At 47.8% G+C, this 17,160-nt stretch overlaps 1 protein-coding gene across 1 annotated transcript in view; it reads left to right on the forward strand.

Annotated features, from left to right (window-relative positions):
- The first annotated feature begins 2,193 nt into the window (after positions 1-2,193).
- The window catches only part of OPA3 (outer mitochondrial membrane lipid metabolism regulator OPA3), a 34,876-nt gene continuing 19,909 nt past the window's right edge, over positions 2,194-17,160 (forward strand). Inside the window, 1 exon segment of the mRNA XM_007532224.3 lies at positions 2,194-2,534. Within this exon segment, the coding sequence (XP_007532286.1) occupies positions 2,393-2,534 (142 nt within the window). The 5' untranslated portion in view covers positions 2,194-2,392.

Genomic DNA, 17,160 nt, shown 5'->3' on the forward strand with positions numbered 1-17,160 from the left:
GTAGGGATAGATAGCATAACAGTAATGCAAACAGACTCTCATGCCTGAGACCCGTCAAGTCCCAGGTTCAATCCCCTGCACCACCATAAGTCAGAGCTGAGCAGTGCTCTGGTTAAAAAAAAAAAAAAGAAAGAAAGAATCTGGTGAAAATCTACAGGGGCCCCTTTCACCAAATGTTCACTTCCATTCATTCAATAAAATCATTTGCGAACCTGCTGTGGAGCCATTCAAATATTGTGTTGTTGGAAAAGTCAAGATGTAATTTTTAAAGATTTTATTTATTCATGATATAAATAGAGAGAAGTAGACATCATTCTGGTACATGTGCTGCCGGGGATTGAACTCAGGACCTCATACTTTTGAGAGTCCAATGCCTCCCAGACCACAAGATGTATTTTTCTATGCAAAAAATGCATAGAAACAACCCCACAGCTCACTTGGATAGTGTGCTGCTTTGTCATGTGTGTGACCCAGGGTAGTCTGGCCTCCACTGCACTGCAGGGAGCTTTCTGTCAATAACAAAAGTTTGGAAGATACCTAAAGCCATCACAGGGGACCTCAGCCCCACAGAAGGGTCTGTGGGCCCTCGACTTACAATCCCCACCCCCAGAATCAAAAAAGCACTTTGGGCTAGATCTTGGGGTATCCCAGCCTCAGCATCATACTGATTACTCCTCTGGCACTTTGGACAAATCTTTGTCATTCCTTGGCCTGGTTGGCCAGTCTGTAAAACGGATAGGGAGTTGGCTTCTAGTAGACTAGGAACCTTAAATAGGCTCCCAACATCTCTCCTCCCTCTTTGGTCCAAGGAAGATCTTGAGAAAGGTTTCTTTTTCTTTAGACAGATAGGCAGAGAGAGACCACAACGCTGAAGCCATGCTTGAGCCCCCACCCCATTTAAGGGCACATGGTAAAGCAGCACACACACTATCCAGGTGAGCTATTTTGCTGGTTCAGGGGAAGGAGCTGTTTTGATGGAGTCTTTGTAGCCTAAGACATTTAGACTATCTGGGTTCACTCATGCCAGAACCATCATTATTAAAGACGGAGAAACATAGCTTCATTGCTGCTGGAAACTTGACTGAGTCCTCTGGGGGGGGGGGGGGAGGCCCATGCTGGGCCCACTGGGGAGCAGGACTCTTCTGTTTTGAGTCTCCAAATCCTGACTTTTGTTTCCTCTTCCACACACTCCTCTACTCCTGTCTAGCCCTCGCCCTCTCTTAACTACCCATCGGCACTCCACCACCCAGGAATTTCAACTCCGTTCCTGACCTTGTTTACAGGATTTTTGTTCCCTACTGGGTTAAGGAGGACAGTCTGGGACATGTTCTTAAATTCCTTCGGGAGTCGCCCTCCCTGGGGGCCCTCGTCCCCCCAGTGCTTGAGAACCCAGTGAAGCCGGAGCCTCTGCTGCCAGGGGAGCGGCTTTGTGCCCCCCGGTACCCTCTGGGCCAGTCTGCCCTCTGCTTGGGGAAGTGCTGACTTAGCTCCTTTCTGAAATGCAGCCCCCTGCGGAGGGATGCCTATAATAATGACAGTACCTGCAAGAGTTTTTATTATTACTATTTATTTTATTGATTTTATTTTTAATTATTATTATTATTAATGAGAAAGAAACACCGGAGCGTTGCTCAGCTCTGGTTTATGGTGGTGCTGGGGATAGAACCCTAGGAGCTTGGAGTCTCAGGCATGAGTCTTTTGCTTAACCATTATGCTGTCTTCCCAGCAAGACGTGTTTATTGAAAGTTTATTATGAGGCAGGTACTATGGGACTAAGCACTCTCACACGATTCACCGTCTTTTTACACTCCAGATTCGCATGGAAACCTCACAACTACCCAATAAAGGGCAGTGATGACGCCCGTGGTGTAGACGGGACTCATGGCCAGAGGTTAATGCACTCCCCAAACATGACACAGCACATGAGTACACACATGCATGACTACAAAGCTAGTTTCCGCTCACTTCCAGTGAGCGCTCCAGTCTGCAGCCAGGAAGTATATCAAGACTCCATTAATCCTAATCAGGACTAAATTAGAGATCCCCCGGGCGCGTAAATCACTTAGGTATGTGACGTCATGAACACGTGTGATGACATCACAGGAAGCAGATGTGGGAATCCAGCCACGCCCCTGCGAGCAACCGTTTAACGGCAACGACTTCTGACCGCCTCACTTCCGCCACAATTTGCATATTGAGTTCCAGGGGACAAGGCGCCAACGTCGACGCGGTGACGTCAGCAGCGCCCCTGCAGTTTCTTCCTGCGTACGTACGTTGCGTACGTACGTTACGCACACACGTAGGGCTAGGGACGCGCGGGGGAGGTGGGAGAGAGCCTCGGAGGCGCCCCGCCCAGTCCGCAAGGTTGTGCGTGCCCCTTGCGACCGCCAAGATGGTCGTGGGCGCGTTCCCTATGGCGAAGCTGCTATACCTCGGCATCCGGCAGGTCAGCAAGCCGCTTGCCAACCGCATTAAGGACGCCGCCCGCCGGAGCGAGTTCTTCAAGAACTACGTCTGCCTCCCGCCGGCTCAGCGTGAGTCTGACCCCACGTCCCTCCAACCTTTCCTTCCTTCAACCCCTCTCAGATGCTCAGGGGCTGGACCTCTGTTCGCGACCAATCACATCCAAAACCGGCAAAACCCCGCAGCCAATAGGGAGGGCGCCTGGGAGAGGGGCATGTGGGTAGGCCAATAGTGGAAATAGGCATGAGTAAGGGGCGGGGCTGAGCGCTGGTGCTCCTGTTGAAAATATCAGCCAATAGAAGAGAGCGCGTGCAGATTGACACCTACGTGAGCCAGTAGTGTGCTCGGTAGGAACAATTTGGGCGGAGTTTTTCTGGACTGGTGAAACGAGGGGCGGGACAGATGAGTCATTTGCCTGGACATCTTTAGTTGGTTTCCCTTTGCCTGTGATTTCTGTTCCAGGAAGAGAGCGATCATTATATATCTTCTCTTTAGGATGTTGGGCCGCCGCCTGATTTCACTCCAGGAAATATGCCTGGGTTAGGGATGTGTCTAGAGCAAAGTCTGGCATATGGGGGGGAGTGACCTGAAAGCTGACAAAAGAGGAATTTTAATCAGGATTAAATTTTAACCAGTTAGATCCATTTAGTCATTAACTCATTCATATGCGGGGTTTTATTTCCCATTTGTTTGGTAGCTAGCTTGTTTTAGTGGGGGCAAAATGGGAGGCATGCTTAGGACCTGTCATTTTTCTGTTTTGTTTTCTTCCTATTCCCTCCCCCTCCTTTTTTTTTTCTTCCATTTTTTAGAATTTCTTGCCTTTGGGGGACCCATCACTGTTAACTCAAGAGTGGGCAGGATGGACCTTGCAGAGTTCAAGTCCTTTGGCCCAGGGAGTACGTAGTGTCAGGAAGGCTGTGGAGGGGTTGGGAGGACCTGAGCTGAAATCTGAAGGGCTAAAATACAAACCTCTCAAATACGAGCCACATTAAAAAGACGAAGAAGCTCACATGGACAATGCGCTGTTTTGTCATATGCACAATCCAGGTTTGAGCCTGGCCCCCACTGCATGGGAGGAAGCTTTAGTGTTGTAGGCTTTTGCATTCTCTCTCTGCCTCTCTGTCCTCATAAAAATAAATAAGTAAACAAAACAAATGATGATCTGTATGCTCTCTGCTCTCTATTTCTGTGGAAATAGAGAAATAAAATTTAATGTAAGCTACTGAATCAGAGAACCACCATTCATCCATTTATACTTCCTCTTAATGTTAATATTATTTAATTTTAGATATTTATTTATTTACCGGTGCACTCTTCAGCTCTGGTTTATGATGTAATGGAGGATTGAACCTGGGACTTTGCAGCCTCAGGCACAAAAGTCTTTTTGCATAACCGTTATGCTATTCACCCACACTAACTTTAGTATTATTATACCTTTTTCATATTTGTGTAGCCAGGATCAGAGACATACAGAATTTCACACCCCTGGGATGTTTTTTCATTCAGATAAGAGATAAAGAGACAAAGTAACACCAGAGCTCCCCTCTGGTGTTCTGGCACTTGCATGTGGTGCAAGGACTTGAACCTGAGCCTCCTGCATGGCAAGGCAGGTACCCTAGCCAGTCAGATGTATTCTGACAACTCTCATCCAGGACTGTATTCAGCTGGTATTTTCTGAGCGTCTGCTCTCTGCCCAACCTTGTGTTGGGAAATGGTGGTGAAACAGCAGGGATCAAGTCAGCCCAACCAGTCTGGGTCCTCAAAGAGCTCCCACTCCATGGGGATGGACCCACGCTGCTAGTGACATCTCTAGGGGGTAGCGCCAGGTGAGGGCAGACCTGGAGGGGGTTCAGGGAGTGGGACCTGAAGGATGAAGAGACAGCAGGGACCAGAGCTAATGTTGAAAGAAACAGAGGGACTTGGGGGACATCATTCAACAGTTCTGCAAAAGACTTTCACGTCTGAGGCTTCCATGGTCCCAAGCTCAATCCCCAGCACCATCATAAGCCAAAGCAGAGCAGTGGTTTGGTTGGTTGGTTGGTTGGTTGGTTGGTTGTTTCCTTCCTCTCTCTCTCTCTCTCTCTCTCATTAAAATAGAATAAATATTTTAGGGAGTCGGGCTATAGCGCAGCATGTTAAGCGCAGGTTGCGCAAAGCACAATGACTGGCATAAGGATCCCTGTTGGAGCCCCTGGCTCCCCACCTCCAGGGGAGTCACTTCACAGGCGGTGAAGCAGGTCTGCAGGTGTCTGTCTTTCTCTCTCCCCCTCTGTCTTCCCCTCCTCTCTCCATTTCTCTCTGTCCTATCCAATAACTACAACAATAAAACAACAAGGGCAAAAAAAGGGAATAAATAAATATTAAAAAATAAGTATTTTTAAAATGAAGAAAATATTTTAAAAAGACTGTTTAGGTGGGGGTCGGGCGGTGGCGCAATGGGTTAAGCGCACGTGGTGCAAAGCACAAGGACCCGCGTAAGGATCCCGGTTCGAACCCCCGGCTCCCCACCTGCAGGGGAGTCGCTTCACAGGCGGTGAAGCAGGTCTGCAGGTGTCTGTCTTTCTCTCCCCCTCTCTCTGTCTTCCCCTCCTCTCTCCATTTCTCTCTGTCCTATCCAACAACAAAGCAACGTCAACAATGGCAATAATAATAACCGCAACGAGGCTGCAACAACTAGGGCAACAAAAAGGGGAAAAAATGGCCTCCAGGAGCGGTGGATTCATGGTGCAGGCACCGAGCCCAGCAATAACCCTGGAGGAAAAAAAAAAAAAAAAAAAGACTGTTTAGGGAGTCGGGCTGTAGTACAGCAGGCTAAGCGCAGGTGGCGCAAAGCACAAAGACTGGCATAAGGATCCCGGTTCGAACCCCGGCTCCCCACCTGCAGGGGAGTCGCTTCACAGGTGGTGAAGCAGGTCTGCAGGTGTCTATCTTTCTCTCCTCCTCTCTGTCTTCCCCTCCCTCTCTCCATTTCTCTCTGTCCTATCCAACAACAACAACAACAATAATAACTACAACAATAAAACAACAAGGGCAACAAAAGGGAAAAAAAAAAGACTGTTTAAAAAAAAGAAAGAAAGAAGGACAAATATATGCAAAGTCTAGATCACCAGGAGCACTATTTTCCCCCTTAGGAGTTTGGGGGCCTAAAGTTTGTTTTCCAAGGCTTAGTGTTCTTAGTTTGATGGGATCCCTGCCAGCACTGCAACTATTAGAATGGAGATGGGTCAGGGTTCAGTTACCCAGGTACCTTCTTACCAGTTATCTGTTTGGACTGGCAGGTACTATTTTATCCCCCTGACAAGGAGGGGGACTGATTTCCCTCACTCAACAAAGAGAAAAGCTAGTTCTTGTGAGCAGTTGCTAATGTGACATGAGGGGTTTGTGCCAAAGACAGGACTGAAGCCTTCCCAGAATCGGCCTCCACTCCTGTCCACTGGCCTTCTCTCAAGTGCTGTGAGAGGTCTGAGCATTATGGTATAGAGAGTGGCTTCTTTTTCTTTTTTTATTCTTATTTTTGGATAGAGACAGAAATCAAGAGGGAAGTGGGAGATAGGGAGGGAGGGAGATAACTGCAGCACTGCTTCGCTACTTAAGCTTCCTCCTTGCATGCATGTGGAGAGTGGGGGCTTGAACCTGGGTTCTTGTGCATCACAATATGTGTGCTCAACCAGGTATGCCACTGATTGGTCCCCTATGATTAAAAAATGTTTATTTATTTATTTATTTATTATGGAGTAGAGAATCAGAGCTGGGTGCCAGGTGGTGGTGCACCGGTCAAGCACACCTTGTATGAAGTGCAAGGGACCTGTGCAAGGATCCCAGTGCGAGCTCAGCTTCCTACCTGCAAGGGGGGGGGTCACTTCACAGGTGGTGAAGCTGATCTGCAGGTGTCTGTCTTTCCCCCTCTCAAAAAGGTAAAAAATGGCTGTCAGGAGCAGCAGATTCACCTTGTGTTCTTAACCCACTGCACTATCGGCAGACCCCCCCTGAAAAGTTTAATTTATTAATGAGAGAGTTAGGGGAGTGAGAAAGAGAACTAGAAATCACTCTGGTAAATGCATTGTCAGGGACTGAACTTGGAGCCTCAGGCTTGAGAATCCAACACATTAGCCACCTCCCAGACCACTTTTTTTTCTTTTCAGATTTACTGATTAATTAATGAGCAAGCGAGAACACCAGAGCATCACTCTGGTATATCCATTGCTGGGGATCAAATTGAGAACCTTAAGCTTTTAAGTCCAGTTCTCTGACCACTGTACCACCTCTCAGGCTTCTGCAGAGCTGACTTTGTTTGACCCACACACCTAAAATCTCTACTCTGTGGCCCTTTATAGCAAACATTTGCTGACCCTGCTCTGTCACAGGACCCCTTATCCATTCATTTTTAAAATTTTTATTTATTTTTTGCCTCCAGGGTTATTGCTGGGGCTCAGTGCCTGCACCATGAATCCACTGCTCCTGGAGGCCATCCCCCCTCCTTTTGTTGCCCTTGTTGTTGTAGCCTTGTTGTGGTTATTATTGTTGTTGATGTCGTTCGTTGTTGGATAGGAAAGAGAAATGGAGAGAGGAGGGGAAGACAGAGAGGGGAAGAGAAAGACAGACACCTACAGACCTGCTTCACCGCTTCTGAAGCTACTCCCCTGCAGGTGGGCAGCCGGGGGCTCGAACTGGGATCCTTATGCTGGTCCTTGCGCTTTGCGCCAAGTGTGTTTAACCCACTGCGCTACTGTCCGACCCCCCCACCCATTCATTTTTTTTGTGACACATTTTTAGAAGTGTCTCAGTCCTTGGTCCCACTGTCTGTCATGTCTGATGGCTTTCCCATCCAGGACCCCAGACAGGCTGTTATGTCCTAAGGACAGAGCCTCAGGGGGCCTTTGATGTCTGTTTCTTCCTTAGTTTGTGTAACTTGGATCCCCTGGTTAAGGTGGTGACCACTACAAGAACCTTTCCTTTTCCCCTTGGTAATGACTAGCCAGTGGGTCTGTTTGGAAGGTAGAGGCAGCAGCATTTCCTGGGGTTGGGTGTGAACACCCGCTGCAGGCGGGGCAGGCACTGGACCGGCCTCAGCTGAGGATGCCATTAGCTGCTGGAGTGCACATGCCGTCAGAACTTTCCAGAACCAGCAGTGGCAGCCCTGTGAGCTGAGCACCCATCCAGCTCCTGTACCTGGCTTTGCTCCTGGCAAAAGCGGTGGTGTGTCTGCCTGAGGCGGGTGGGAAGTGGAACGGGACAGATCACCACTGAGGCACTTGTTGGGAAGGCAGAGAGAGACCTTGGTCTAGAAGGACTTCAGGGGCGAGAGGAAACACAAAAGGCTGGAGATGTCAGGCAGGCCAGGGCGCATTTCACCAAGCCCATTGCTGGCACTTCCAGGGGAGCAGTGGGGTGTCTCTGGGTATTGAGAAGGTCGCAGTGTGTTTCTCTTTATCCCTCTGCAGAGTGACATCCACATTCTGATCCCAGGATCCTGTGGAGTGTGTTCTATTACACAGCAAAAGGGACTCTGCAGATGGTGTCAGGTCAAAGACTTGGTCGGTAGGGAGACTATCCTGGATGAGCCAGTGTAATAGTAAGTGAAGTCACTAAGAGGGAGGCAGAAACACGGGACTTTGAAGGCTTCACTGTGTTGACCTTGAAGACAGAAGAGCAGGGCCGCAAACTAAGGAATGCGGGCCATCTTTAAAGGCCGGAAAAAGGGCAGATTTTCTGGCCTAGGAAGGTAGCACAGGGTAGAATTGTAGACGTCAAAGCATGAGACCCTGGTTTATTCCCCAGTATTGCATGTGTCTGATTGGTGTCCTGTTTTTGTTTTGTTTTTTTTCTCTAATAAAATAAAGCCAGGCCCCACATGGTCTCTCTAGCAAGATACTCAAATTTTCCAAATAGGGCTCCTCCCCACATAAATTTGTGGCAACCAGAGAGGTAGCTCAGTGGAGAGTGTGCACTGCATGTGCCAGAATAGAGCTCTGGTGTCTGTCCGTCTCCGTTGTCTCCGTTCTCTCTCCCCATCTCCGTCTCCCTCTCCCTTCTCCCTTCTCCCTTCTTTCCTCTCCCCTCTCTCCCTTTCCTCTCCCTTACCCTCTCCCTCTCCCTTTTCTGCCTTCTGCTCAATAAATAAAACCAAGAGCTGCAGGAGGGAAGAAGCAGAAAGTGTAGGCTACTGAAGGACAAGACCTGAACTTCCGGCATTCTTCCTGCACTCTGTTAGTCCAGGCAGCCGTGGCCTGCCCAGAGTGAGTGTGGGTGTGGCGTGGAGGGTCACCAGAGACCTGCGCACAGAGGATGTGACACTTGGGCTTGAGGCTTGGCACCATTAATTAGCTGGTGACCTCAGTCATTTCCATATTTGTCAAAGGAGGTCGTAATAGAACCCAGCTCGCAGTGTCCCTGTCAGGATGCGGTGGCTAAACCGACCTGGCTCCCTCACCCTTGTGGCCTCTGCTTTCTTTTTTTTAAACTCTGACTCCTTTTCTGTTTCTGTCTGTATTTATGTCTATCTCTCTTTTGAGCTCTGTCTACTTTCGTTTGTTTAGTGATTTGTTCTTTTCAGATAAGAGAGACAGAGACAGAGGGAGAGATACTACACACTGAAGCTTTCTTCAGAGCAGTGGGAGCCGAGTTTGAACCTGGGTCTCATACATGATAAAGCAAGCACCTCCTCTCTCTGTATTATATTATTCTGAGTTTCAGTTGTTTAAAGTTTTTTTTTTAAATTATCTTTCTTTGTTTATTGGATAGAGACAGCCAGAAATTGAGAGGGAAGGGGGAGATAGGGAGAAAGACAGAGAGACACCTGCAACAGTGCTTCACCACTCGCAAAGCTTTCCCCCTACAGGTAGCAACTGGGGGCTTGAACCCAGATCCTTGCACATTGTAACATGTGTACTCACCCAGGTGTGCCACCACCCAGCCCCTTAAAGTTTTATTTATTGATTGACAGAGACAGAGAAATTGAGAGGGAAAGGAGAGATAAGAGAGGGAGAGAGACAGAGATACCTGCAGCCCTACCTACTTCACCATTCATGAAGCCCCCTCCAGCCCCCAGAAGGCTTGAATTCTGGTCCTTAAGCATGATTACATGTGCACTTTACCAGCCAGCCCCGTATTCTTTTAGTTTTTAAGATTTGCTATTGGGCTGGAGAGACAGCATAATGGTTATGCAAAAGGATTTCATGCCTGAGGCTCCAAAGTCCCAGGTTCAATTCCTCCAACCACCACCATAAACCACAGCTGAGTAGTGCTCTGGTAGCTCTCGGTATGTATCTTTCTCTCTATGTTTTTTTCATTAAAAATAATTAAATAGTGGTCTGGGAGGTGGCGCAGTGGATAAAGCATTGGATTCTCAAGCATGAGGTACTGAGTTCAATCCCTGGTAGCACATGTACCAGAATGATGTCTGATTTTTTTTTATTATTATTATTATTTTTGCCTCCAGGGTTATCACTGGGGCTCGGTGCCTGCACTACGAATCATCCACTGCTCCTGGAGGCCATTTTCCCCGTTTTGTTGCCCTTGTTGTTGTGCTTGTTGTAGTTGTTATTGTTGTCATAGCTGTTGTTGTTGGATAGGACAGAGAAAAATGGAGAGAGGAGGAGAGAAAGATAGACACCTGCACACCTGCTTCACCGCTTGCAAAGCAACCTCCCTGCAGGTGGGGAGCTGGAGGCTCAAACCAGGATCCTTACTCTGGCCCTTGGACTTTGTGCCATGTGCGCTTAACCCGCTGCGCTATTGCCCAGCCCCCATAATGTCTGGTTCTTTCTCTTCCTCCTCCTAGCTTTCTTATTAATAAGTAAATAAAAATCTTTTCTTAAAAAAAGTGTTGTTAAAAATATAAATGATAGTTAAATTTTTTTAATTTTTTAATATTCATTTATTCCCTTTTTATTGCCCTTGTTTTATTTTTATAGTTATTATTATCATTGTTATTGATGTCATTGTCATTGGATAGGACAGAGAGAAATGGAGAGAGGGGGAGAGAAAGATAGACACCTGCAGACCTGCTTTACTACCTATGAAGCGACTCCCCTGCAGGTGGGGAGCCGGGGGCTCGAACCAGGATCCTTGAGCTGGTCTTTGAGCTTTGCACCACGTGCACTTAACCCGCTGTGCTACTGCCCGGCTTCCGATAGTTAAATTTTAAAAAGTTACTATTTATTTATGATAGGAAAAAGAGAGAGAAGCAGAGCATCACTCTGGCACGTGTGATGCTGGGGATTGAACTCAGGACCCTACATGCTTGAGACTCCAGCGCTTTATTCACTGCACCACCTCCCAGGCTGCCCCTTCCTTCCTTCCTTCCTTCCTTTCTTTACTTCCTTCTTCTCCTATTCTTTTTCTCCCTCCTCTTCCTTCTCCTCTTCTTCCTTCTTGTTTGTTCTGGCAGTTTATTTATTTACTTATTTATTATTGATTAGAGGCAGAAATTGAGAGAGGAGTGGGAGATACCTAACGGGACAACAAAAGACACCAGTTAGCACCTGCAGGGCACGGTGGGGGGGATGGGGGGGACATTTGTGGACGTAAACCACCCATGTTCCCGTGTGAAAAGGACAGCCTGGGAGGAGAAAGTTGGAAGAAGGGCCAGACAGAACTTGGAGAGGTGACAGATGCGGTTGACACCCAGAGCTCTGGAGATGCACTAGAGGACAGCCGTGCAGACAGATGGTCTGACGGGGTCGAGTGAGCGTGGTGGGCCGCTCCCCAGAGCTGCTTGGGAGTGCCTTCTGCAGGTGCAATGGCCTGCATCTAACCAGGAGGAGCCTGGAGCTTTTCTCTTTGACGTTCTTCAGAGAGGATTCTTGAGTGCACACACATTTGAAAACCACTTCCCCAAGTCTATTTATAATCCCCTGAGCAGCACATCACTTACGTTACATGACAGCCGGGCCGCTGTCTGTGACCTCCCCACTGTTCCCGTTGCGACCGCCTATTAAAGAGACATGTTCCGTCTTCTCACCTCGTGGGCATGTGCGCGGGGTTACTTAGCTGTAATGTACAGTGTTGACATGCAGTGCCGGGGAGCTAGTGAATGCATTTGATGACATGGACAGGGCCTGGGAGATGTCACAGTGGTAGAACTGTGGACTTAACAAGCATGAGGTCATGAGTTCAGTCCCCAGCATTACATCTTCCAGAGTGATGCTCTGGTTCTTTCTCCCTCTGAGTGTTTTTCTCCTGTGAAATATGTAAATAAAATATATATTTTTTAATTTATTTATTTTCCCTTTTGTTGTCTTGTTATTTTTTATAGTTGTTGTAGTTATTATTGTTGTTATTGATGTCGTTGTTGATGGATAGGACAGAGAGAAATGGAGAGAGGAGGGAAAGACAGAGGAGGAGAGAAAGACAGACACCTGCAGACCTGCTTCACTACTTGTGAAGCGACTCCCCTGCAGGTGAGGAGTCAGTGGCTTGAACCGGGATCCTTATACCGGTCCGCATGACTCCCTAAATTTTAAAAAATATTTATTTGTTTATTTCCTTTTGTTGCCCTTGTTTTATTGTTGTAGTTATTGTTATAGTTATTATTGTTGTTATTGACGTCATTGTTGTTGCATAGGACAGAGAGAAATGGAGAAAGGAGGGAAAGACAGAGGGGGGAGAGAAAGACAGACACCTGCAGACCTGCTTTACCACCTGTGAAGCGACTCCTCTGCAGGTGGGGAGCCAAGGGCTAGAACAGGGATCCTTACGCCAATCCTTGTGCTTTGCTCCACCTGCGCTTAACCCGCTGCACTACTGCCCGACTCCCCCTTTTTTTTTAAAGCAACATATACAGGGGCTGGAGAGAGAGCTCGCCAGCAGAGCTATTGCAACTGGGTTCCAGTCCCAGCACCACAAGAGAGAGCAATGGTACCAGGGGAAACTCTGGGGCTGTGGTGTCTCCTTCCCCTCCCTCCCACTCCCTTTACCACCTAAAAGTCAGCCAGAGAGTGGTGGGCCCCTGATGGGGGTGGGGGGAGAAATCTTTATTAAAAAAGCATAAAAGAAGGCAAGGGGAGATAGCATACTGGTCATGCAGACTCTTGTGCCTGAGGCTCCAGGGTGCCAGGTTCAATCCCCACACCACCGTCAGCCAGAGCTGAATAGTGTTCTGGCAATACATTAATAAAATTTTTAAAAAACATAGAAATGAGAAGGAATAAAACTAATTTTTTTTTTCCTCCTCCAGGGTTATTGCTGGGCTGGGTGCCTGCACCATGAATCCACCGCTCCTGGAGGCCATTTTTTTCCCCCTTTTGTTGCCCTTCCTTGTTGTAGCTTCGTTGTGGTTATTATTATTGCCCTTGTTGACACAATTCGTTGTTGGATAGGACAGAGAGAAATGGAGAGAGGAGGGGAAGACAGAGAAGGGGAAAGACAGACACCTGCAGACCTGCTTCACCGCCTGTGAAGCGACTCCCCTGCAGGTGGGGAGCCGGGGGCTCAAACCGGGATCCTTACGCCGGTCCCTGCACTTAGCGCCACATGCGCTTAACCCACTGCGCCACCACCCGACCCCCTAAAACTGATATTTTAAATTCAAACTTTAGGGGCCAGGAGATGGCTCACCTAGCAGAGTGCACGCTTTGCATGCAACCCCGGGTTTGAGCACTGCCATGCATACCAGAGGGGCACTTCGTGCGTGTCTCTTCATTCCTCTCTCTCCCGTCTGCTGCTGCTGCTGCTGCTTCTTCTGCTTCTTCTTCTCCTTCTTCTTCTTCTTCTTTTTCTTCTTCTTCTTCTTCTTCTTCTTCTTCTTCTTCTTCTTCTTCTTCTCCTTCTTCTTCTTCTTCTGTAGCTCTATTGGTTTATTTTTGCTTTTTTTTTTTTTCCGTGCAGTTGGACTCGAGTCAATGAAGCTGTTTTCAAAGATTACAATAATTGCACCCCATAATGGTCTTAGGCCCAGAGAGATAAAGATTAGGAAATGGAGGGGGTGGGATACGGAACTCTGGTGGTGGGGTTGTATACCTCTTTTTATTGTATTTTATTTATTTAAACAGGGAGACATTAACAAAACAGCAGGATAGGAGGGGTACAACTCCACACAATTCCCACCACCAGATCTCTATATCCCACCCCCTCCCCTGATAGCTTTCCCATTCTCTGTCCCTCTGGGAGCATGGACCCAGGGTCATTGTGGGTTGCAGAAGGTGGAAGGTCTGGCTTCTGTAATTGCTTCCCTCTCACTCTCGCTCTTCCCCCTGACTATCTAAAAACAAACAAACAAGAGGCAGGAGGTGGTGAGGTACATTAATCGTCGGATTCAAGCATGAGGTCCTGAGTGGGGGCCCTGGCACTACGTGTGCCAGAGTGACGCTCTGCTTCTGTCCTCAATCAACCAGTCTTTAAAAAAAAATTTTTTTTTTTAAGAAAACTAATTGGCTGGGGAGACAGCATAATGGCTATGAAAAGTCTTTCAAGCCTCAGGCTCTGTGGTCCCAGGTTCAATCCCCAGCACTACCATAAGCCAGAACTGAGCAGTGTTCTGGTGTCTCTCTCTGTCAGTATCTTTCCCTTTGTATATATTCTTTCTCATTAAAATAAAATAAATAAAATATATTTTAAAAAAAAAGAAAAAGAGGGAGTTGGGCGGTAGGCCAGTGGGTTAAGCGCAGGTGGCGCAAAGCACAAGGACCGGCATAAGGATCCCGGTTCGAGCCCCCGGCTCCCCACCTGCAGGGGAGTCGCTTCACAGGCGGTGAAGCAGGTCTGCAGGTGTCTATCTTTCTCTCCTCCTCTCTGTCTTCTCCTCCCCTCTCCATTTCTCTCTGTCCTATCCAACAACAACAACAACAATAAGTACAATAAAACAACAAGGGCAACAAAAGGGAATAAATAAATAAAATAAATATTTTTTAAAAAATTTAAAAAACAATGAAACTGTGCAGCTACGGCCTGAGAAGTGGCATGGTGGATAAATCATTAGACTCATAAGCACGAGGTGCCAAGTTTGACTCCACACATCACATATGCTAGCGCAATGCTCTGCTTCACTCACACACATTCCCCACTCATAAGTAAATCAATAAAAATAACTTGGGCCCTTTTTGCCACTGCTTCTTCTCCTGGTCAGACACATTTCAGCTGAGGTGTTTGAGGTGCCCGCCATAGCTGCTTCTCCTGAGAACTGTACTCATATGACTCAGCTAGCCGCCACCAAGTTGCATACGCTACCCGACATGCCATCCTGACTCCCCTGGGGAGACAACCTCACCAATGGCCAATGTGTCCCGGAACCTCACCTCCCCAGAGCCCTGCCCCACTAGGGAAAGATAGAAACAGGTGGGAGTCGGGCAGTAGTGCAGCGGGTTAAGCGCACGTGGCGCAAAGCACAAGGACCGGCGTAAGGGTCCCGGTTCGAGCCCCCGGCTCCCCACCTGCAGGGGAGTTGCTTCACAAGCAGTGAAGCAGGTCTGCAGATATCCATCTTTCTCTCCCCCCCTCTGTCTTCCCCTCCTCTCTGGATTTCTCTCTGTCCTATCCAACAACAATGATATCAATAATAACTACAAAAAAGAAAGAAGGGCAGGGTAGATAGCATAACGGTTATGCAAAGAGACTCTCATGCCTGAGGCTCCAAAGTCCCAAGTTCAACCCCCTGTACCACCACCAGCCAGGCTGAGCAGTGCTCTGGTTAAACAAACAAAAAGAAAGAAAGAAGGAAAGAGAGAAAGAGGCTGGGTATGGATCTGCCTGCCATTGTCCATGTCCAGTGGAGAAGCAGTTACAGAAGCCAGACCTCCCACCTTCTGCTCCCCATAAAGAGTTTTGGCCCAGACTCCCAGAGGGGCAAATGATAGGGGAAGTAAACCAGAGGGCTCTGCAACCCCATTCCACCAGGACCTGAAGTGTTTTTCACTAGGAATCTTGTTTTTATACCATCAGTGAAAAGGAAGTGAATCTTGAAAACACCACAGGAAGTCAGGCACTGTTTTTTCTTATCTGAGAGAAGAGGAAAAAAGGAATGAAGCCCAGAGGTAGTACTAGGTAGAGGAGTGACTTAGGAAGGAAGAGAAGGCAGGATCATAGAGAAAATGGGAAGAGAAAATAGATACATATTTATAGAACCAGCCCATATGGGAGAACTACTGCAATTTACAATGGAGGGATGGGGACACAGAACTCTGGTGCTGGGAACCATACAGAATTATACCCCTATCACTTTTGCAATCTTGTAAATCAATATTAAATGACTAACAAAAATAAGTAAGTAATAAATAAGAAAAAATAACGTTGGAGGCTGGAGGAATAACTTCTCCTGAGGGAGCCATGAAATTGTGCCTACATGAAGCTCCTTCTCATCACAAAAACAACCAAAAAAATTAAAAGCTTTGGGGGCAGGGAGATAGCTCACCCAGTTAGAGCACATACCTTACTCACCACATGCCAGGCTCTGAGCCCTGAGCCTCAGTACCATGTGGTGCCAGGGGGCTCCATGGGTGGTGGAGCAGTGCTGCGGTGTTTCTCCTCTCTGTGTGTCTGTCTGTCTCTTCCTTTCTTTTCCACACGCTCGCTCTAAAGTAAGAATGAAAAAAAAAATTGGCCCAGGGAGGTGGCTCTCTGGTGACATCACATACTCCTGAGGCCCTGGGTCCATTCCCCAGCATCCCAGAAGAGTAAAGAAATAAAACTCGGGGAGCCAGGATATATCTCCGCAGGGGGAGCACATCCTGTTTCACATGTGGGCTCCTTGACACCGAAGGGAACCGCATGCGAGGAAGAGCAGTGCTGTGGTGTCTCTTTCTCTTCTGTTTCTCCTTTTCCTCTTAAGTACATAGACTTTTTAAAAAAGATTTTATTTATTTATTAATGAGCAAGATAGAAGAGAAAGAACCAGACATCACTCTGGTACATGTGCTGCCAGGGATCAAACTCAGGACCTCATGCTTGAGAGTCTAGTGCCTTAGCCACTGTGCCACCTCCCGACCACAGTACATAGATTTTTTAAAAAAAAAACTGCAGGAGGGGGCAGGAGACAGCTCACCGGGTAGGCCGTACACCTTATGACATGTGTGGACACAGGTTCAAGCCCATAAGATCACCTGGGAGCACCATGCATGGCACCAGTAGGAAGCTTCATCAACAGCACGACTGTGCTGCAGCCCTGGAGGTGGCGCAGCGCATAAAACCTTGGCCTGTCAAGCGTGTAGTCTCTAGTTCAGACCCCATGTTGCATGTGCCAGAGTGATGCTCAAGTTCTCCTCCCCCAACACTGATTAGTAGGTAAATAAAAATGTAAAAAAAAAAAAAGTTAGGCTGTGAAAAACAAAATTAATGGTGCTGTGCTTCAGGGTCAGCTCTCTCTCCCTAACTAAAACAAAGCGGCCACTGGGAGTGCCCCAGAATCATTCTTTCCCACCAGACATTCTTATATGCATTTGGAATTGCTTGACACACCCCGTGAGTCTGGATTTGACACCCTTTGTATGACTGTCACCCTGACAAAGACAGATTCAAAGGAGAGCTGTGCCTTCGGCAGCACTTTAATCCCGCTGCTCTTTTTTCCTTCTCAGCCTTCATATGTACTGGCATTTGTCAGAATTCTCCTGGCTCCCTTTGTTAGATCTTCCTTCTGTGCATTCTTAGCAGGCCTGTTTGAAAAAGCCTGTTGGATGTGACCTGAGTACTTGCTGCAATGCGCCTGGTGGACAGAAGAGGGCGCCCGTGGCACCCTTTCTGCATTTGAGTCCCGCACCTGCAGCAGGG

Source organism: Erinaceus europaeus, chromosome 2, assembly GCF_950295315.1.
Source record: "Erinaceus europaeus chromosome 2, mEriEur2.1, whole genome shotgun sequence".
NCBI classification, from domain to species: Eukaryota; Metazoa; Chordata; class Mammalia; order Eulipotyphla; family Erinaceidae; genus Erinaceus; species Erinaceus europaeus.